Here is a 24,310-nt window from a genome sequence, read left to right as displayed (position 1 = left end):
CAACCAAGATTCTGCTTTTGTCCACCATGCTGTGCTGCAATAGTCTGAGAACAAATAAATTCTCAAAGACTATTAACCACCACAACCAAGACTAAAACATTAAAATGGCCCACTTGTCTACCACTGGCGTCCCATTTCCACCTTGTCTTGGTATTCATAAACAAGAATGTCCACAAGAAATAATTCACCAGCTGGCATACATGTGAAGCCACTTTCTAATATACATGTGACTGAGACATTTAAAATTAAAAGCCGTAAAACTTCTCTGAGCCAGTTTCCTCAGCTGTAAAATAAGTACAGGTTTAAAGTCCTTTATCTGAAATGCTTGGGACCAGAAGTGTTTTGGATTTTGGAATATTTGCATTATACTTTCTGAGTAAGCACCACAAATCCAAAAATCTGAGGTTCAAAATGCTCCAATTAGCATTTCCTTGGAGCATCATGTCTGTATTCAAAAGGCCTCAGACTCTGGAGAATGTAGATTAGGGATACTCAAAATTTGTATTATATAAGACCAACACCTCACTGGGTTACATTATTCAAAAGATAATTCTTTTGAGGTGTTAAGCACAGTGATTAACCCATAGTAAGCACCCAGTAATTGCTAATGGTAACTGTGAAGATGCTGCTACAAATGATATAGCAGCCATTTAAATTAAAAGTACAGGCTATTCTGTGACAAAAAAAGTTCATAAAACATTAAACTTAAGAAGCCATTATAAAATAGTAAAGATAGTACAACATAAACATATATAGCAAAAAGCTAGAGAGTCTGTAGTCAGGCTTTTACAAATGGTAAAAGAAGCTACTTTTGTGTATTAGGTTTAACGGGTGATTTTTATTCTTTTGTCTGTATTTTCTGAATTTCCTGCAACAAACACATAATCTTTTGCAATAAGAAAAATAATAACTTATTAAGGATTTTGGTGTCCTGGGTCTGCTATCAGATAGCTATAAATCAAAGGGTCTGTGAGCATTATTACCTTCTTCATCTGAAAAACGGCAGGAACTTGAGCAAATGATCTCTGAGGCTCCTGCCGGCTCTAAAATTCTATAATTTCATAAAATAAACAATTTTAAAAATTGTGGAAGAAAAGGGCCAATCGTTTCCTTTCCCTCTATCTCTCGCACAGACCAGCAGGACAACAGAACCTCAACAAATATCTAGTGACTGGCTGTCTCACTGATTAGTGAAAGACCATAAAGTCAACTCAAATATTGCCTTCGGATAAGCGTAAACACTGTTGCTTGTACTAGGAAAAAGTCCAAATAGAGTACCATGAGAACTAGTGGTACAAATAGTCCTGACACTATCTCAAGCCTTCTGGACTTAAAAAGATTTGCTCTGAAGCCCTGGGCCTCAGTTTCTCAATCTACAAAATGGGGAAATTGTGTTCTCAACTCATGTTCTAAAATAGTATGAATCAACAAGAAAAAGCAAGTGTACTACCGGCATCTTCTTACTTTACTAACACGAAGCAAATATTTATTAACTAATGTTGATTCAGTAGATGCTACTTCACTGATTCCTACCATAGATAAGAAACTTCTATAGTCATTTGAGAAATTTCTTTGAGAAAATGTACAATAAATGATTTTCAAGATGACAAATTGCAGTGGGAAATTTCCAAAGGGGTAAGTACAGGCCACAGGTTAAAAAATTACAGCAAATTAAGTTTTATAAGAAGTATCTTATGTGGAAAAATCATTTGTGGGAAAGACTCTTTCCTGCTTGGGAACTTCCCTTGGATAGCATCTCACTCAAGCAAATCAACACAACAAAACCCACTTCTCTTGCCCTCCTACTCTCTTGAGGAAGGGCTCTGATGGGAATGCAAAGTGAAGATGCCACTAACAGCCATCAAAGCTCAATATGTGGAAGAAATCTACAGAAAGAGGAAGCAGAACAAAGAGGAAGAATGAACACAGACTACAGAAAGGGAGAGGTAGAAATGAGTGTGAGGTGGAGAGGTAGAAATGAGTGTGAGGTCAACAGGAAGAAATTTCTCAGACAAGATGAAGACTAAAATCCGCATCTCATGCAGTAATAGCTGAATAAATTCCAGGAATATATGGCATTTGTTTTAGGACAAGTGGTTTGCTGAGATTAACAGGTAAATTCTAAAACCACAAGGTTCCAGGCCATCACGTAGGGTACAAGGAGGCTGCAGCGCAGTATCATTCAATTCATGTACCACAAAAAAAGAACAGTTACGTCCCACTAAAAGGAGGTTGGGGGGAAAAAAAAGCACGAAACTCTCCGTGTCTAATAGAGCAATATGTGGACTTTACGATCCTAAATAAAGAGAAAAGTAGAAAGCAGGTTCTGTCATGGTTGTTAGGTGTGGGGTCACTGTGCTTAGTATGAAAAAGAGAGCCCTACACACTAAAGATAGCACCCCAGGGCACCAGCAGAGAGCAGAGGGAATCCAGGGGAAGACAGCCTGGCTCTGTCTCTCCTCAAATCCCCAATACACCACTTCTGGGCAGAGGAAATCTAGAAACTTCAGCCTCAGAGACTGAAAGAATAGAAGGCCATCTATCCCATGTAACCAGTTGCCATCTTGTATTAGTACACTGGGAAACATTTGCCCTCTTTCACATCTTCAAATGCCCGTGCATTGCTGGCTTTAACCATTACTCAGGACAAACGTTTCTATCTCTGGAAAACTATGTGTCAATTTTATTAATACTAATGGTAATAATTCAAAAAAAAATTGAACTTTATAGGAGCATTAAAATCAAATTAAAAATAAAAGAAATTGCTAACTTTATTGTAGAAAGAATCAATCAAGTGCCATACCCTCTCATGTACACCTCTTTTCAGGTACAAGACTCACCTTTCAAATTAGACCGACTGGCTGGCCTCCCCACATTATTCCTCTGATGTTTGGTTGACATGCGTTTCATCTGTCGAGGTGTGCTGGGGGGAGAGGTACCATAAAGATTCTCTGTATTTGTTTCATCGGAGAAGTCTTCTAGATCAGATTCAGGACTCTTGCAAGCTGAATCTCCCAATGTGCCCTCTTGCCTATGAAAGACAGTGTGCAGGGAAAATATTCAGTCACACAGTTAAGTGAATTCAAATTTACTTATAATTTTTTAAATAATTCTTTGTAAAACTTTTGTACAGAAAAATCTCTTCAGAACTGTGCTCCTCCTCATTTTTACCTGTGAAAACTCAAAAGGAGAACTTTTCTTTCGCTTGAAGCGAGTAATAATTGTGACTGCCGCTTCTCCTACCATGAACAAGGAGTACCACGTGGGTAGAGCTGTTATGCTTTCTGTTTCTCTTGTTTATAGAGCTCTTTCTAACACAAATGAAATATAGAACTAAAAACTTACGCCTTAAGGAAAAACCAGTGAAGGACTAGAAGATACAAATCAGACAGAACTAAAAATGTACTTATGTGCTAGCTACTGTCAGCTTAATTGATGAGTGGGCAAGTTCAGTCCTGCTCTGAACTTCAGTGCCTCGCCTCTTTCTGTCTTTGAAACACACAGAAAACAGAATGTATAGGAGCACTTTGCTATGATCCACACAGCAAAGCACGAAGTACTGAGAAAGTATGGCAGGTCCATTTATAAGTTGTCTGATAAAAATTACAGCGCAGACATTATGTATGTATTTAATACCACTGAACCACTTGAAAATGATTAAAACATTGAATTTTATCTTATGTGTATTTTAACACAATAAAAAATTAGGAAGAAAAAAACCACAGTGCAGAGCTCAAGCAAGGTGCAGGGGTGAAGGATGATGTAAAAGAGGAAAAAGAAAATTGTTTCTTTTCACCTTCAAAATGCAATTTCTCATTAATTTGTTCTCTAAAAACGCTGCCTGCCAATTCTCTATCCCTGGCCAACTTCTCAAATAATATCACTATTTTGACAAAGTTCAATTTCTCAAAGCTAACAAAATAAAATTTAATGATACAAATTGAGAGCAAATACAATTCTTAAAAAGTGAAACAGAAGGAATCAATCATGAAATTCTTTCCAAATATGTACCATCACAGTCTACCTCTTTCTGAACATTTATAAAATATGCTTTATATTTATATAAATATGCTTTATATTTTATAAACATAACTCCAAATTATATCCAGTATATAATCCATTTCTTCCTGGCAATTCATATCTTGATATAAAATCAAAGCTATTTCAAAGTCATAAGGGAAACAGAAAAGCTACTCTACAATGTATGATCCCATTATTATTGAATTAGATTGACAAAACTGCAGAAAATAAATTACCTTTTGAAAAATAAAAATATTGCAGAATTATAAAAATTTACAGTACTGAAATCTACAAAAGATCCCTAATAGGTCAAAAACTGATTTTTTAATAACCGCATTCTTAAAGACCACTCTAAATACTTTATGACAGTACACATGTGCTCCTAAACATATGTGTACACACAAGACATGCGAGTTAAATCCCCTGAAAGCTAACTTCAAACCATGTGCAAATTTAGAAATACGTTTTAAATGCACCTATTTCCTTAAACTACATCATTTAAGTCTCATAACATCACACAATAAAGTGTAAACGTACAGATTAACTTGAAATTTCTTACACCCACTTCTTCTATACTCACTGTGTAATACTTGATTTGACTGATTAAAGAACATGGCTATAAGCACCGAAATCATTTATTTATTTTCCATGTGTTGCACTGGTTAATAACACTGTTTGGAATGAAAAGCAGCATAGGCTTGGTGGTGTAGTAGACCCACGTTTAAATCCTAGCTGTACTGCCTATTAGCTGGGTGGACCTTGGACAAATTTTCTCTCTACTGTGTACGTTTACAAAATAAGGATAATAAATACTTAGACTTATAAATACTTATTCCTATGAGGATTAAACCCAATAATGTACACGTAACAAAAGAGTCAGAATATAGTAAGTGTTCACTAAATGCTTGATACCACTCATATCACAGGAGGTCACTGTGCTCAGTGAGGGAACCTGAGTTCTTGCTCATCTGCTTCACCTTAAGAGAGAAGCTCACCTAGGAGTTGAGCATGGTGTAGGCCTGGAAGCACTTTTAACATCTGAAACATCTGCTGAATTCTTTCGAACTCAATATTATAAGGTTTCTGTTTTCATTTAATTTCCACACTTAATATACTTAAAGGAAATGCTAAGAAAAGACTGTATTTTATTACTTTTGAATCTCCAGGACTGTCCAGCATAGGGCTCTCATTCAGTGCTTTTCATAATAATGCACTTAACACATAAGAATGGTAACTGCCAGGAAACTATAGCATAAATGTTTAGTCAGTTAAATACATCAAAGCCAGACAGCAGTGAATAACAGGATAATTAGAAAAATGAAGTCAGATACGAAATAGCGAACAAAATCTCTTTCAAAACACATCCTTTGTGGTGAGGAGGAATGTGAACTCAGAAGCTAAGGCCATGTCTCAGCCGTCCTGGATGGGTGAAGCATCCATTATTGAATCTTTCTAAGACTATTAAGACTAATAATCTGGAATTTTAAAGGTCTACGTTCTAACCATTTCAGGTAATTCAGTTGTAAAGGTGTTTTAAAGTAATGGAAATAAAGGGCTACGAAAAATAGAAAATGGTCTGTTTTGCTAGTATCTAGCAGTACTGTGTGGATGATGAATTAATGCAATGCAGAATGAAAGTGGAGGAGAACTGTTGTGAAGAGGGACTGATAATATCAAACCTCAGTGATCCAAATGTCAAGCCCCCCGACCTGAGGAGCGTCACGATCTAAAAAGACAAGCACAGCTGATTTTTTAAAAATAAATAAAGAAGTACCTTTGTGGGATCTACATGCCATGGGAATTGAGTCCTGTGCTTTAGCAGATAAAGAGGGTCTAAGAAAGTACATATAATAAAAAGGCTAACTTTTATGAAGACTTTACATTGGGGACCCAGAAGAATATTTGTGTTGTGCTATCCTCCAACTGTAGACAAATTATTTCTCTACACATGGAAAAATTAATGTGGCTGTACTCTCAAATAAAAGTACAAGAATAAATCCTTGTAACAATTCTATAGAAGCTAACAATCCCTTGTTTTCCGATCTGCATTTATTACAAAACCAAAAGTCATCTGTCTTATCCTTACACATTCACACAGACACAATGAACAACTACTGACTTCAAAGTATTTCTAAATTATCTAATTATTCTAGCAGTAAACATTTAAAAATCACACTGAAACGAAGATGAATACTGTCATAAACAAAATATTAAAATAAGACAAAACATAGTATATTTTATCCTTCCTTACGCATTAAGCATCACAGAAAACGAGTTAGGAAAATGTCAAACGGTACTACCAGCCACTATACTTATAATTCGTAATTAAAATGAATTTAATACTTTCTTAGGATTTACTTAATGCAGTCAACATGGTATTCTCACTTGTTGGAAAAGATACTGGTTTACATTCCATCCAAGCAACTTAGTAACACCTACATGTCAGAACGAAATCCAACAGTATTTAAAGAAACTTTCTTTTAAAAAGAGTCTAGCACCTAATAAATAACATTCACAATGTTTTCCATCCTATCAAAAAATTACCAGCCAAGTGCAATGGCTCATGTCTGTAATTCCAGCACCTGGGGAGGCTGAGGTGGGCAAATTGCTTGTGCTCAGGAGTTTGAGACCAGCCTGGACAACATGGCAAAACCCCATCTCTACAAAAAACACAAAAAATTAACCAGGTGTGGTGGCATGCACCTGTGGTCCCAGCTACTCAAGGAGACGGAGGCGAGAGGATCACTTGAGCTGGCGCCACTGCACTCCAGCCTGGGTGACAAAGCAAGACCCTGTCTCAGACAAACAAACAAACAAACAAAAATACCAAAGAAAAAAATATATGATCCAAACCAGGAGAAAAACCCAAAGAAACAGACCAGAAATGACTCAAGTAGACATTATAAAGATAAAAAACATATCTGAAATATGGGTTTAACAGCAGACCAGACAGAGCAGAAAAACATCAGTGAACTTGAAGACACAGCAACAGAAACTATCGAAAATGAATCAGAGAGAAAAAGATTGGGAGAAATAAAAAAACAGGGTACCAGTGCCCTGTGTGACAGTATCAAGCAGTTTAACCATGTGTTGCTGGAGTCCAGAACTAGAGAAGGGAGGCACAGAAACAAATCTCTGAAGAAGGGCTGAAAATTTTTCAAATCTGGAGAAAACCATAAGCTCACAGATCCAACAAACTCTGAGCTAAAGAACTATAAAGAAAACTCCCAGTCTGTTGTTATGTACATCATAACCAAATCGCTGAAAACCAATGATGAAGAGAAGAATATTAAAAGCAGCCAGAGAAAACTTAGTTTGAGGGCCTTAGCTTAGAAGTAACATATTATAGGAGGGAAAGAAATCAAGCAAAGTTTTATTCTTTTTTCTTTAAAACAAACAAACAAACAAAACACTTATACACAAAACCCAGAAAAATACTAGTGGTAAGTTCAAAAGAACTTGCATCATTTCAATTAACTAACCGTAAGCATCCAAAACCTCATTTTGTAATCGTTCATGTGAGATGAGCTAATGTGGTCAGCCGACCAGTTCAGAATGTTTACATGTATACCAATGATTTAGGATGAGGAAAGTAGTACAAGGTCTACATCAGCTGCCCTGAAACATTTGTCTTACTTGTGTTTAATAACATGCAAATGTGAAATGTCTTTCTGGTACTAAACTTCTGACAGTCACGTAAAACATTTCACTCTTTTACCATAAAACCCTGCTAAAGTACTATTATTACACTACAATCTCGTCTAGGCAAAGTATGTCTTGAACTCAACCCAAGGGAGTTTGGTGTAGGTTTTAGAGGAAAAATGTGTGAAAAGAAAACAAAACAAAAATTCAAGTTATTTAGGGTTAAATAGTTCTGCTCTGACATATTAGGTAAACCACAATGGTGCCTGAAACAGCTATCTGTAAAATGATGAAGTCGGATTAGATGAGTCTGAAAACATCTGTGGTTCTGCAAAAGCCACCCCTGCCCCAACACCACCCCCGCCAAAAAAAACCAAAACACTTCATTTAGCGACATCCTTCGAAATAAATGGATATTTTAACCACTTGTGAAGTATAATATTCATCTGTGTGAAGTTCTCTCATCCACCTCCACCTATTCTCTATTAGGTAATAAGTATTAGGGAGATTTCTGCTATTGGGGGAAAGAGAGGAGGGACATAGGCAGAAGGCATAGATTTTCTAGGTTTCCTTTTTCTTTAAACAATGTGTATAGCTTGCTTGGCCTGAAGTATTAATCAAAGGGAACTAAGCTCAGTTTGAGGTTGTATGTTTGGTTCATACTACAAGAGCCAATTTATTAATAAGTTATCCATATTACACGAGTCAATTTATCAATGTTAGTTATCTTTATCATCAATCTGGAGCTGAACATTTATCAGCTCACCTCCAGGTGAACGGTCAAACCTCGAGCTTATCCAACATGTACTATCTAACTTTTGCACTGTTTCAGAGCATGGGGTCTTTACAAACCTAACTAATCTTGGTTATTTTTCAAGATAGACATTTAGACTTGTTTTTTAATGAAAATTCATCTTTTTAAAACAAATGTAGATTTAAAAAAAAAAAGATTTCCTATGGAAATGAATAAGACGCTATCTCCCCAACAGTTACTGAAGAGCAGGAGCCTGTCATCCTTACCACTGCTTCTCCGGTGTCTAGAACAGTGGCTGGTGCAGATTATGTGTTCAAAACTACTTGCTGATTGAATAAACAAATCAAGTAAGTTTATCTTCTATACTTTGGATTTAATCGTTATCCAAATCCTTTTAAAATACAATAACATTTCACTATTTTTAAAATATATTTTTTAAAGGCTACAAGAATGAAGGATTGTTGATTTTTGCCAATAATGAAATCCCTACGCCCCCACACTTATTAGTAAGAATACAAGTTTTAATCAAATTACTGTTTTCTTGTAAACACTTTAATTTAGAAGTCTTATCCAATGCCACTGGAACTTGTGCTTGGACAGTTAATTAAACATACATACAAAAACATTAACAATGAAACATGCAGACAAAAAAAATATACTGTGGCAGCTGTTACTTTGGGTGTCCCTGATGAAACCGGCCTCCCCATGGTCACAAACCTGCATATCTACGCTTGAATGTGGAATGACTTTGTGACTGCTTTAACCCATGCAATGTAGCAAAAATGACACTGGACCAGTCCCGGGCCTAAACCTTAAGAAGGCCACCTGTGTACTGCTGGGAAAGCTAGCCACCAGGTAAGGAGTCCAACTTAGGTGGAGAAGTGCATGAAGGAGAAGCTAGCTAGCCCAAACTTGAGGAGCTCCCAGCTGACAGCCAGCACCAACTTAACTTGCTAACCCTATGAGTGAGGCTATTTTGGATCTCCATTTGTCCCTGCTCTGCAGCCAACACCGTAAGTAGCAGAAAAACCACTCAATACCATGACAGCTAATAAATGGTTTTTATTTTAAGCTGTTAAACATTGGTATGGTTTGTTAAACTGTAATACGTAACTGCCACACATACAAACCTTACATTTTATTTTTGCTTTAAACCCATGAATGGGTTTTAATCAACCACTACTTTGATGAGGGCTACAGCCTTGTCTTTTAGTGCGGGTCCACTGATGGAAGTTCCGAGTCAACTCTCTGGCTTATCAGATGTTGCACAATGCATCATCTACAATCTCCACTCTATTTCTCTAAAATAGAACAAGAATTTAAAGACTTTTGTAGAGCGATTTTTCTGGACGTTCATGATTTTTCTTCCTAAGCTTTCACAGTTCTCTCTTACACCTAATTTGATGGCAATTTTTTTTTTGAATGTTACTCACCTATACTGACACTTTGCAAAGCATTCCAAGTTAGTTTATGTAGAAGCTACAATTCTCTTTCACACTCACATTTCATAGATTTGTATAATAGTCTACTGAGTTACACAATCACAATTAAAAAGTAAAGATCTAAATAGATTTAGGAACAAACCAGAAACTCTTGTTAAGTATATAGTTCAATTGGTGGGGACAGAAAAATCACTGCCTGTATCACATTCTGTACTCTAGAGTAGACTATTAGCTATCCGCATTCATGATGCTGTGAACATCAGTTGGTAAGTTTTATATAAGAAATGAATAGGACCAGGTCTTGGAAAAGTAGGTAAGTGGATGAGGCCTGCCTGATTTATGTCTTCTGGTATAAAGTCTTCTGTTTCACTCATAGATTTATATAGCATATTTTATCAGTCCTGAACTAAATAAAACAAAAAAGAATGCATAAAGATAGAAAACAAATATATATAAAGAGACGAATTAGCCCACATGGATAAACTTTTACTCATCATTAGAAATAAAAATAATTATAAGCTGTTTATAATTTAGATGAAGGCTTTCAGAAAATAAACTCTCATAAAACTATATAAATACAACATAACAAAACACTTTAAAGACTTCATACTAATTAATTCAATTCTGGTTAACCAGAAAGACTCTCCAATGAGGACTACAAAAAAAAAAAAAAAAAAGGAGAGAGAACCCTTTGGGCATTCCAATATAAATGAGTCCCATTACACACAAAAAGACAAACATAATTATTTGTTATTTTTGCAATTTTGTTGCAAATACTTGAGTACTTAAAAACAGAGGACAAAGAATAAGACATATTGCAGGGGTGCTTTATTTTTTACCAAATCTACTACCTCCAAAAATTGTGTGAGTGTGTCTATATATATCTTCATCCAAAGTCTTGAGGATAAATACCAGATCATACGTGTATAGGATAGTGAGAAGAAAATCAAAACTGTAAGAAAAGCCTTCCTTCTGACTGGGCACGGTGGCTCATGCCTGTAATCCCAGCACTTTGGGAGGCCGGGGAGGGCAAATCACGAGGTCAGGAGATCAAGACCATCCTGGCTAACATGGTGAAACCCCGTCTTTACTAAACATACAAAAAAAAAAAAAATTAGCTGCGTGTGGTGGCGCACACCTGTAGTCCCAGCTACTCGGGAGGCTGAGGCAGGAGAATGGCGTGAACCCGGGAGGCAGAGCTTGCAGTGAGCCGAGATCGCGCCACTGCACTCCAGCCTGGGCCACAGAGCAAGACTCCATCTCAAAAAAAAAGCAAAGCCTTCCTTCTTAGATTGGGCCTGACCACACAGCAGTGCAGCAGGGAGCACAGGTGGGAGCATGTCCCTGAAACACAAGAAAAAAATTATTACATGTCAGTGTCACTGTGGGTACATTCTACCATGAAATGCCAACCAAAAACTATTCAAAGGAAAGCAACAAAAAATAAACATCATGATTCATTCAAACAGTTGTTTTAGGCTTAACTAAAGAGAACCACAGGGCTAAGACAGGAAAATTTGGAAGATAAAAAACTGTCAAAGCTGGGAGGAAAAACAAACAAAGGGGCTTATGCCAAAGACAAAACATAAAAGAGTTTACAGAGAAACAAGAAAAAAGTTTAAAACTTTAATTAAAGGTTAATTCATTCAAGAATGAATTACGATCTTCTACCCACTCTTCTTGCAAATAAGAACATTTTTTAAAATCTCCTTATTCTAAATTAAATTTACTTGTGGAAAAAACATTCTATACCATTGGCATTCTTAGAAATCAAGCAACTGAAGAACCATCTCTGTAGGGGACAGATGAGCTGCCTGGATCTCCTTAGCTGAAGTTACTTTTTCTTAAAATTTGGATTACAAAATTAGTTAACTGTAAATATGGCCTATGACACACATCACACAGTCAAAACATTAGTTCCAACTGCTAGGAGGATAAAACAAGGAAATATGAGCATATGACATATTCTCCCAAAGTATTTGGTGACGGAAAACGGAAACTAGAGTAGGGAAGGCAAATCAGGACAACCTGGGCACAAAAATCTCTCACCTTTGCTTTGACGGCACAGAAAGAGCTCGTTCATCCAGGGACTAGATCTTGCTTCCCAATATCACTCTCCAATAAAGAGAATTTTGGAGAAATGGCTGATTGTGGGACTAGGGCAAGGAAGGTGCAGTATAAGCCTGAGCTGAGCATCCTGCATCACCAGCAAGTGAGGAATATTCAAAAACAGAACTGCCAGGTATGTTACAGAGACACAGGAGCCAACTCAAAGAGCTCCCATTTGGCCGAAGGTGGGACACTGTGAGCAACAAAACAAATGAGGTAACACTGGATTACAACCATGAGCCCATATTGATAACTACTGGGTGGGTGGGTGAGTGGATGGCTGAGTGGATGGCTGGATGGATGGCTGGGTGGGTGGGTGGATGGATGGATGGACAGATAGGCAGACAGTCTGACAGACAGGCAGGTACATACATACATACATATGTATCTCCTGTACAGAAAATAAAAATACAAATAATTTACATACTTTCCTCTCAAGGAGGTGGAGTTGAACTCTCCACCCCTTAAGCGTGGGCTACACTTTTGGTGACAGAAAGGTGGAAAAAAAAGTAACATTACAATGGGGTAACCTGACAACAAACAGGCAATCAAGCTTAACATATCAGTGGTAAGCCATGTTGACAGCATGTGCCCCTGATATGATATGATGACAAGGTCACTTCGTCTCTGTGGTATTCCTCCTAAAAACCCATAACCTCAAACTAAGACAAAAACACCTGACAAACCCAAGTTGCGGGACTTTCTACAGAATACCTAATCATTACTTCTCAAAACCGTCAAAGTCATCAAAAACAAAGTGTGAGAAACTGTTAACAGCCAACGAGGCTAAGGAGACACAACTAATGTGGTCCCTGGATGGGATCTGGGAACAGAAAAAGAACATGTGGGGAAAACAAATGAAATCTGAATAAAGTTCTGAGTTTAGTTAACAACAAAGTGTCAATATTGGTTCATTAGTCGTGACAAATGTATAAAGTTATATAAAATTTAATAAAAGGGGAAACTGAGCATAGGGTATAGGGGAATTCTATGTACTATCTTTGCAACTGTCTCTAAATCTAAAACTACTCTAGGGGCTGGGTGTGGCGGCTTGCATCTGTAATCCCAACACTCTAGGAGGCAGAGGCAGGAGGATCACTGGAAGCCAGGAGTTTGACACCAGCCTGGGCAATATCGTGAGACACACATCTCTGCAAAAAAACAAAAGAATTAGCCAGGTTTGGTGCTGCACACCTGTAGTCCCGGCTACTCAGGAGGGTGAAGCAAGAGAATCGCTTGAACCCAAAATTTCGAGGCTGCAGTGAGCCATGATCATACCACTGTACTCCAGTCTGGGCAACTGAGTAAGACTCTGTCTCTTAAAAAAATAAAAGAGAGAAAATTTAAATTAAGCTATTCCAAAATTAAAAGTTTATTTAAGACTTAATTATATTACATTGAATAGTTTCATGACTGCTTAATAATTGTGATGTTACTGTACAGGTATAAAAGACTAAGAGCCAAAACTAAACTTAAAAATGTAAAATTATAAAATTAAGCAATTCTTTACAGATACACTAATAATTGTGGTTGTAAACAACTTCAAAATGATAGGCTGAAAAAATGCCATTTAAAACAGTGACTGCCAAAACTGGTATGTGCATTAGAATTTTTGACCTTCTTGTTAAAAATACAGATTTCAGTATCTTCCACAAGAAATTCTGACCACAGAGTCTGAAACAGGGCTTGGAAATATTTATTGTTAACAATCATCATAGCAGCATCTGATCCATGGACCAGTGCCATAAATAGAGTCTGATCAACTGCCATAAATCATGTCTTTTCTTCCTATTTTAACAGCAAATTCTGCTCTTCCATCCTCATGGAGAAGTTAGCATTCCTCCTCCAGGAGGCTGAGTGAAGAAGCATAACCTAAACATACTGATTAACGGCTCTAGGTCAGCATGATGGAAGACCACATGCAATGTTTTTCATAATGTGGTATTTAAAAGACTTCTGGAGGCACATGTATAATGTGCTTACAGTCATTTATTGTTACAATTATTTTCTATTTATGGCAAAATTATTTAGGTTTTCCATGTTTACTATCATGATAGTTTCCTTCTAAAATAGACTTCCTAAAAAGAGAATAAATTTTAAAAAAAGGAAAATAATAGGATAGGTGGTACAAGGATATAGAAAAATTATAAGGTGTTACACAGATGGTGGAAGATTGAAAAACTCTGTACTAGTTAAACTCCAGTGCTACCTTTTCATATAAAGCTGCAAAAAGACAGATGAACGAAGACTCAAAATTAAGACAATGGTCAAAAAACAATAAAATTACGTTAAATGGGAATAAAACATTTATACTTGTTTATGTTTTGAATCAGCTCTGTAATTTGTTACCCATTAAGTTATGAAGAATTTTCACTGTAACAGTATAATTGCTACCGTTAGGCACGGAGTACTTACCATGCTTGGTAAGTACTATGCTCGATATCATACACAGTCTCATTTCATCTTTACCAGAACCTTATAGAACCATTTTAGGGAAGGATCCTTTGCACAGGAGGTCAATTCTTATTGATGATGGGAGGTGCTCTGTTACATGCGAGGTGCCCAAGGATTCCTACAGGTACTAGCATAATTCCTGGGCCCCAGAGTAGGGAAAAGGATGGCTCATCTTGCAAGTGTCTGGGCCATAACTGGAGTCCTGATCTAACTCTAAGGCCCAAGGCCCTCCCATCTTCAGCAGACCATTCACTTGTAGCTCACACTGATAAGGATCACTTCTACTGTGGGACAAAGTCCCTCCAGGTGGAGAGAGAGCATAGCATGAGAGAGAGACCAGGAGAAAGTATGGACTGGCAGTTCAGAGAGCTAGTTCTCTGGTCCGCTCTAGGACTCACATCTTTGGTGAAGCTTTTTAACCATCCTAGATCTAAATTTCCTCAGCTATAAATAAAGGTATTACTCTGGATAAGATACTGCATCTAAATTCAGCTCCAGGGAGACCTAGCTTGGCTACAAGTTAAATGTGAGAAAAAGTGGGGATTCTGCCTGGTTTATTTATCTGTATATGTCAAATAAAAGGTCTAACTGAAATCGTCTCCTTCAGATAGCTATTTATCTTCCGTACCAAATGCAGGGATTACACTCTGCGTTCCAGGAGGGTCAATGTGCAGCACTTCTAACACAGCCTCATCAGATCAGGCTTGAGTCTCCGTTCCTCTCACATGAGCCTGGGTGTGTGCGGGTGTGCACGTGTTGAAATAGAAAACAGGCTTTTAAACTAGAGAACGGTAATTTTGAATTAACAACAACTCTTCTTTTTTCTTTTTCATTGAAAACAGGATTCTATAAGGGATGAGACAAAGAAGATATAAATGTGTTAAATGTACACCATTTTCTTTTATTCACTTTTGTTTTTTTTGTTTTCTTGGGTCTTTATCCTAATAATTTGATTGATTTATTTACAGGTGAAAATACACATTATCTGTTTCATACCACATTGTGTGTCAAATTACACTATTAGCTCCTCAAGGGAAATCACAGTCATGTCTTTATTTCATTCAACAATGACCCCACCAGACAAGAGGTGTGCTAGGAGTAGAGGAAAAAACACATTACTGTTCCTGCCCTCATGGAGCTTTCAATCTATAGAGAACTGGAGAGTTAGCACAGAATTACATACACAAGTGTATTTCAAGTATACTTATGAATTGTGCTATGAAGGAAGATTACAGGGAACAAAGTGCTGGGACAAAGCCCACCAGCAGATAGGACCTAACCTGGAGAACTAGGAAGATGGTAACAAAGAAGGCTTCTCTGAAGAAGGAGCATTTCAACTGACACATAAAAGTTCCGAAGAAATTGCCCAGAAAAAGGAGGCAGAAAGTGGGGGGCTGCTAAGATAGAAGGTACAGCATGTGCAGAGGATCTGAGACAGGAGAGAGCAGGGCTCATCTGAGAGTGAAAGGAGCCCATGATAACCCAGCGTGGGGCAGGCGGAGTGAATCCGAGTCCCAGAAGCAGCACGCAGGAGCAGGAACAGACTACGTTATGTCTTATCCCCAACAGCTTCTGTCTACACTCCAGCAATCAAGACCAAGTGACCTGTTGGTAGCTAACAGAGGGAAAAGAATTGTTCACTTGAGAGGAACAATGCCTTTTGGAATTAGAAAAACCTTACAAATGGCAAGTTGCTATCTAAGAGGTAGTAAAACATGACCCAACATCAAAGATGTAATCAAAGATACACACAGGTTTGTCTCATGAAAACTATAACTTTCTTAATTAAAAGCCATGTAAACTGAGAAAAATTTAAATGAGTCTAAAAAATTTTAGAAGAAAAAATAAAACCTCCTATTTTTAACTTTAAAGCTTTCCTCACTAAGGAGAACGTAATTGGTAATTGTGGTTGAACACATAAGGTCAATGTGGAATTTACTGGAAATGTGGGGCTTAAAGGCCCTGTGTATTCCCAATATAAATACCACATATAGTTTTAGAAAAGAAATGTCTAACAGTGTATCATTAAATGCAACATGTACAAAACATAGCGAATATTTTAAAAATAGCTGTGGCATCAAAGCCATTATTACTTTATATTTCAACCATGAAAACTAAGAATTCCCTGAACTTGAATGTAAATTTTCATTATGCGCATGCATGCATTTTTCTCTTTCTTTCTTGTTTTTTTTTTTTTTTTTTTTTTTTAGACAGAGTCTCGCTCTGTCACCCAGGCTGGAGTGCAGTGGTGTGATCTCGGCTCACCACAGCTTCCACTCCCCGGGTTCAAGTAATTCTCCTGCCTCAGCCTCCCGAGTTGCTGGGACTACAGGCGGGCACTACCACGCCCAGCTAATATTTGTATTTTTAGTAGAAACGGAGTTTCACCATGTTGGCCAGGATGGTCTCAATCTCCTAACCTTGTGATCTGCCCACCTCGGCCTCCCAAAGTGCTGGGATTACAGGCGTGAGCCACTGTGCCCGGCCCAGGACTCTTTACTTAGAAAAGTGCACACATGTGGGCAGGGAGACACTGCAGTCCAGCCTGGGTGACAGAGCGAGACTCTGTCTCAAACAAACAAACAAACAAACAAACAAAAGTCCATAGTTTTCATTAGGTTCTCAAATGCAGTTTATGACCCAAAAAAGGATAAGAAGCATTGACCTAATATTTACCACACATTTAGCAAGTTTCTCTTTTAGAAATATCTCACAGTGACATGTATTCAACACCTAAAGGATATAGGTGTCAGATGCATAACTAATTCAAAGCCAATGCTCAAGCTACAAAGTTCCTGTTGTACTAGCCAGGGACAGAGACACCTCTACCCACCCACACACATAGGATTTATTCAAAACTGACTTTTTTACAAAATCATATGTGTCAAAAGATTCAGTGAATAAAATAATTTTCCACCTTTTATGACACACTGTTGTTTCATGTTTGGAGTGATACTGGCCTCCATATACCCTACAAAAATGGTTAATTATTCGGACAAATTTGAGTTTAAAAAAAAATTTTTTTAAATGGTTAACATAAATTAACATTTTATCTAGTAACAGTTAATAAGAATAATTAGAAAACTCCTTAAATGGTTCATAATCAAGGTTATGACTAAACACAATAAAAAAGCCTTTTGAAAGAAAGGCTGGGCATGGTCCACAGCTCACGCCTGTAATCCCAACACTATGGGAGGCCAATGCGGGTGGATCACTTGAGGTCAGGAGTTCAAGACCGGCTTGGCCAACATGGCGAAACCCTGTCTCTACTAGAAAAATACAAAAATTAGCTGGGTGTGGTAGCACACGCCTGTAATTCCAGCTACTCGGGAGACTGACGCAGGAGAATTGCTTGAACCGGGAGGCGGAGGTTGCAGTGAGCTGAGCTCGCGCCACTGCACTCCAGCCTGGGCGAGAGAGACTCCGTCTCAAAAATAAAAAGAAAGAGATGTTAAGCAAACATGGAAGAAACTGTGGTAAATGAGAGAAAGGAAGAATGTTTCCAAAATGTAACACCAGAGATGTAAAAGTAGAAGGAAAAAAACCACTACAAGAACAAAACTATTTTTAAGACAGGCAACAAAGGTAAAAACTATAGAGGAACAAGAGATTTAAGCAGTGATCTTCCAGTGACAAGGTTTCTTCTGTGTTGACCCTACTTTAAACTCATTGAACTTTTTGAATCTATAGTTGACAGCATTTATCAAATTTGAAACATTTACAACCACTACTTCTTAAAAAAATTTTTTCGGTTCTCCTCTTTCTTTTCTCCTAAAACTCAATACACACGCTAACCGCCTGACACTATCCCACATGCCACTGGTATTCTGGTACATTTTGCCAGTCTTTGTTCTCTCTGCATTGCATTTTGCATAGTTTCTACTGCTATATCCCTAAATTCACTGATGTTTTTCTGCAGTGTCTAATCTGTTGATATCCCACCCAGCATATCTGTCATTTCACATAACGTATTTTTCATTTTCAGAAGTTCCATTTGGATCTTTTTTACATCTTTTTTCTCTAATATTCATGTTTTCATTTAAATACTTGAGCCTAATTATAATCATACTATTTTAGCAACTCCTGGTACTTCCATCATCTGTTATACTTCTAGGATTGTTACTGTTGACTAATTTTTCTCCTGGTTATAGGTCATATTTTCTTGCTTATTGACATATTTTGATTAGATGTTGGATATTATGCATTTTCTGTTGTTGTTATCTGGATTTTACTGTCTTCCTTTAAAGAGGATTAAACTTTGAGGTTTTTTTTGTAGGCTATTAAATTATCTCAAATTCCTTTTTATCCTTTTAAGATTTGTTTTCAAGCATGGTTAAAGTCAATTCCATAGAAGCTTTTCCTCTAGAAACAGCCTAACCTCACTACTAAGCTGTGATCCTTCCAAGTCTTTACTGAATGTCCCAAAGGTCCAACGCAACAAAGACTTTCCACTTCAACCAACTGGTACTCAAGTGCCTCCCAGCCCTGTGTGAGCTCTGCAAACTTTTCACAGCTCACAGCTCCTCAACAGCTCTTTGCCTTATTTGCAGAGTTTCTATTCCACACAATCTACTCATCAACGACTCAAGAAGCCCTTATATAAATTTTCTGGAGCTCTTTTTCTAGATCACTCCTTCCTCTCCAGAACTCCAACCTCAACTTCCAACTGCCTCAGCCTCCTCAAACTCCAATCTGCTTCCTCCACTCAGCAAGTTCACTCTGCTTTGCCTGGTATTCTTCCCCGCAACACAGTCTGGAATAGGTTTCCAGGCAAAAGCCAGGGTAATCAAAAGCCTGGCCTTATTTGTTTCCCTTGCCTCAGGGATTACTATCATGTACAGCCTGCTGTCTAATATCTGAAACAGTCACTCTATACTCAAGTCTATTCCAAATAGGGTAAGAAGAGTTTATTGTATATCACTAAAACCCAGCATATTTATATTTTTTAATCTAAAAAAACTGTTCTGTGTATTTTTAGGGTTATAATAACATAACGCACAATCAGCTTCATCACACATTTGGGAAAACCAGTACTTGACCTTCAACCTTCAAAGTGACTGATTACATGATGTAGCTAAGTATTATATAATAGGATCACACAGCAGTGTCTTTAGGAAGCAAAGGAAAAAGGAAATTTTGTTCAAAAATATGTATATGTTTATGTTTACTTTACATAAAAAGGCAAAAATCACCTCATTTTGGAGGCTAAAACACTTACAGATAGTCAAATTCAACCCATTTATTTTGTGAAAATTTAACCTCTTTGGGCCTGTTTCTATAACTTACAAAAGATCACAAAGATTTTTTGTGGACCTAATTTTTAGGCATATAAAAGCTCTAAAACTTAGGCTTTTACAAACCTAATACTATTTAAAATATCCAAATAAATAGAAAGTGACATACTTCTCAACTACAGATGGTACCAGAAGACCAAATAAATAACACTCTTGGCAGTTCCTTATGTGCTTGTCAGAAAAACACTTAGTAGTTCTATCACCCTAATCCCTATTACTGAGGGGGAAATATCATTAACAGAAACAAGTATGCCACCAAATTGTTTTGACTTAGCTAGGATCATTGAAATAAAAATTCTAATATACTAATTAAGACAGGAAACACTCAATTTCCAAAAACCTACATTTAATTATACAAATGTATCCCTCCTCTACCAAGAATAATTTTAACTGTATAGAACCTAAACATTTCCTTATAATTTAATATAATGTTGGTTAAACTAAGGCCTTTGTTGTTCTTTTTTCGCTTCTATAATTCTTTTTTCAGTGCACACAAGACCTTTAGTAAAGCAATATACTCCCGAGATACATATCATTACTAGTAACTTTTATTAACATAGAAATAACAAGGGACTGGGATATGTTACAAAATGCTGAAAAATAGACACAGCTAGGAAATTCTATTTAAAGATATTAATTCACCATTCAAACTGCATGCATTGGGTACTTTAAACCATCCATGCAATAAATATTTACAAAAAGCTATTATGTGCTAAGCACTATTCCAAGTGCAAGAATACAAGGCGTTTAAAGATAAAGGCAACCAAAACAATCCTGGAAAAGAGTAAAGCTGGAGGACTCACCTTCCCAATTTCAAAACTAAGCAAAGGTAATTAAGAGTGTGATAATGGCATAAGGACAGACACACGGGATCAGTGGAACAGAACTGAGAGTCCAGCTATAAACTCGTATGTCTAGGGTCAATGGATTTTCAACTGGGGTGCCAAAAATATTCAATGGGAAAAGGACAGTCTTTTTAACAAATGGTACTAGGACAACCAGCTACAAGAAAAGGAATGAAGTTGGACCCTTAATTCACACCGTATGTGAAAATTAATTCAAAATGAATAGAAGATCAAAATGTAACAACAACCAGAATGTGTAAGAGAAAACTGGGGTAAAGCTATAGGATCTCGTATTTGTCAATGAGGTCTTAGATATGATACAAAAGCACGAACAACAAAAGACAAAACAGATAAACCGACTGCATCAAAATTAGAAACTTTTATGCAAAAGACACAATCAAGAAAGTAAAAAAGCCCACAAAAATGGGAGAAAATATTTGCAAATCATGTATCTAATAAGAGACTTATATAAAGAATATACAAAGAACTCTTAAAATTCAATTTTAAAAAGACAAAAAAATAGTGAAACAATCTTCCAAAAAAGATACACAAATGGTCAACGAGCACCTGAAAAGATAATCACCACCACTGGAAAAATGCAAATCAAAACCACAATCAGACAGCACTTTATATCCACTAGGATGGTTATAATCAAAACGTCAGACGACGCGTTGACAAAGATATGGAGAAATCATTATACATGAATTTATATAGCAGTATTATTCATAATAACCAAAAGGTGAAAACAATCCAGTGTCCATCAACTGCTGGAGTGGAAAAACAAAATGTAGTACTCCCACCGCTATAGTTTGGGTATCTGGCGCCCAAACCTCATGATGAAATTTATCCCCAATGTTGGAGGTGGGTACTAATGGGAGGAGTCTGGGGTCATGGAGGCAGACCCCTGATGAATGACTTGGTGCTAGCCTCATAGTAATGAGTGAATTCTCTCTATGAGTGCTAGCAAGCGCTACCCTAGGAGCTGGTTGTTAAAACGAGCCTGGCACCTTCCCCCCGCCCCGCACCACCTCTTGCTTCCTCCGTGCCACGTGATCTGCACATGCTGGCTCCCCTTCTCCTTCTACCTTGAGTGGAAGCTTCCTGAGGCCCTCACCGGAAGCAGATGTTGACACCATGCTTCTTGTACAGGCTGAAGAACCGTGATCTAAGTAAACCTCTTTTCTTTATAAATTACCCAGCCTCGAGTATTCTTCTGTTGGTGGTGGTGGTGATGGTGGCCACTTCAACTTTCATTTTAAGTTCCAGGATACGTGTTCAGGATGTGCAGGTTTATTACATAGGTAAATGTGTGCCATGGTGTTTTGCTGCACAGATCGACCCATCACCTAGGTAGTAAGTCCAACATCAATGAGCTGTTCTTTCTGATGCTCTCCCTCCCCCCACCATCAACAGGCCCCAGTGTGTGCTGTTTCCCCCCCATGTGTCCATGTGTTCTCATTGTTCAGCTCTCATTGAAAATGTGGTGTTTGGTTTTCCGTTCCTGTGTTAGTTTGCTGAGGATAATAGCCTCCAGCTCCATCCATGTCCCTGGCAAAAGTTTACAGCAATACAAATGGACAAAGATACACATTAAATAGAATACTGTTGACACCATATAAATGAATGCACTATAATTTATACTATGACAAAACTTGAAAATCTTACGCTAAGTGAAAGAAGCCAGTCACAAAAAAACCCACATATTATATGATCCAATTTATATAAAATGTTCAGAATAGGAAAATATACAGAGACAGAAAGTAAATTAGCAGTTACTCAGCAGTGGGAGGGTTGGGGACCGGGCAGGGGGTTGGTAATGGCTACGTGGTGCAGGGTTTCTTTTCAAGGTGATTAAAATGTTTGAAAATTGACTGTGGTAATGGTTGCATATATCTGTGAATATACTAAAACCATTGATTTGGACACTTTAAATGGGTGGATGACATATGAATTGTATCTCAACAAAGCCATCTAAAAAATAAGTAAAGGCAAGAGCCCTACTGTTACAGTTCTCTTCCTCTCCATGTGAATTCCAATTCCAATGAGAACACTTTCTGATATCCTAGAGAGACAATGTTTTTTGGTAGTCCAGAATTCAAATATATGTGCTTTAAGGTTAGTACAGGATTTCAGCATCCTCATATAAAAAAAGGGACTATCTCACTAGCACTAAATTTGGAAACTATATGGAACAGCTCTCTGCATGACCAAATTAACTCATTTTAATAATCACCTATTTCTCAAATTCTGAAAAATTAATTTGAAAAAGCACTAACAAACTAGCAGGATTTGAAAGGAAAGCAAACCTACTTACATGAAAACAAGGGGAAATAAGGATTTTATGACAGGTTCTACATTAACTCTCATTCAAATGCCATTCCCAGGAAGAAAGTTTTACCAGGTACCTAAGATATAATACCCAGTGGTACAAAAGGGGTAGAAATCTTGCATAAGAAGCCTAAAAGGAAAGGGCACTCCTTTGTCTTTTATTAGTTCATTAATTCTCAAAAAATGAGAGCATTTTGCATAAAGGAAGAGGTGCCAAGAACCAGCAAGGTTATTAGAAAAGTCATGTTAATGACAATTCATTCCACCACCAGTCAATTATTCAGTGCCTACTATGTGATATACAAAATACATAAAACCTATATTATAAGCTCTTTTAGAGTTTACAATGAAGGCGGGACTGGACTCCAGAGGCAGGGTTCAGACACCAGACCAAACTGAGGACTAGCTAAAACAGCGATGGGGCAGAAGCTGCTTTCCATAAGACACGCCCACCAGTGTGCCATATCAGTTTACTACTGACATGACAACACCCAGGAGTTACCGCCCCTTTCCATGGCAATGACCCAGCAGTTACTACCCCTTCCCTAGAAATTTCTGCATAAACTGCCCCTTAATTTACATGTAATTGAAAACAGGTATAAATATGACTGCAGAACTGCCCTGAGCTGCTACTCTTTGCCTACGGGGCAGCCCTGCCCTGCAGCAGCAGCCACGGAGCTTAACGCCACTAGAGATGTAACGTTGCCTCTTCAATAAAGCTGTTTTCTTCTACCTCTAGTGTGCCCCTGAATTCTTTCCTGGGCAAAGCCAAGAACCCTCACGGGCTAAACCTCACTTTTGGGCTCGCCTGCCCTGCATCGATTATTTTCCTAGAAAATGAATCTGAAATTATTTCCCTTAATTTCATGTGTTGGGGTTTCTAGCGTTAAAGAAATAGAAGAAAACTTAAAGGGAAAGATTTAACTATAAGAATGCTTAAGTCAAATAGTGGCAAACCGAATCCGGCAGCACATCAAAAAGCTTATCCACCATGATCAAGTGGGCTTCATCCCTGGGATGCAAGGCTGGTTCAATATACGCAAATCAATAAATGTAATCCAGCATATAAACAGAGCCAAAGACAAAAACCACATGATTATCTCAATAGATGCAGAAAAAGCCTTTGACAAAATTCAACAACCCTTCATGCTAAAAACTCTCAATAAATTAGGTATTGATGGGACGTATTTCAAAATAATAAGAGCTATCTATGACAAACCCACAGCCAATATCATACTGAATGGGCAAAAACTGGAAGCATTCCCTTTGAAAACTGGCACAAGACAGGGATGCCCTCTCTCACCACTCCTATTCAACATAGTGTTGGAAGTTCTGGCCAGGGCAATCAGGCAGGAGAAGGAAATAAAGGGTATTCAATTAGGAAAAGAGGAAGTCAAATTGTCCCTGTTTGCAGACGACATG

At 37.6% G+C, this 24,310-nt stretch overlaps 1 protein-coding gene across 5 annotated transcripts in view; it reads right to left on the bottom strand.

Moving 5' to 3' along the window:
- The window catches only part of MAP3K4 (mitogen-activated protein kinase kinase kinase 4), a 128,921-nt gene that overhangs the window by 79,629 nt on the left and 24,982 nt on the right, over positions 1-24,310 (bottom strand). For all 5 annotated transcript variants that reach the window (XM_004044921.5, XM_004044922.5, XM_019029886.4 and 2 more), the window contains exon 2: positions 2,841-3,031. In XM_004044921.5, coding sequence (XP_004044969.2) covers positions 2,841-3,031 — 191 coding nt within the window. The remainder of the gene's footprint in view (positions 1-2,840; positions 3,032-24,310) is intronic.

Source organism: Gorilla gorilla, chromosome 5 (assembly GCF_029281585.2).
Source record: "Gorilla gorilla gorilla isolate KB3781 chromosome 5, NHGRI_mGorGor1-v2.1_pri, whole genome shotgun sequence".
Lineage (NCBI taxonomy): Eukaryota > Metazoa > Chordata > Mammalia > Primates > Hominidae > Gorilla > Gorilla gorilla.
This window is presented reverse-complemented; position numbering and strand designations above follow the sequence as displayed.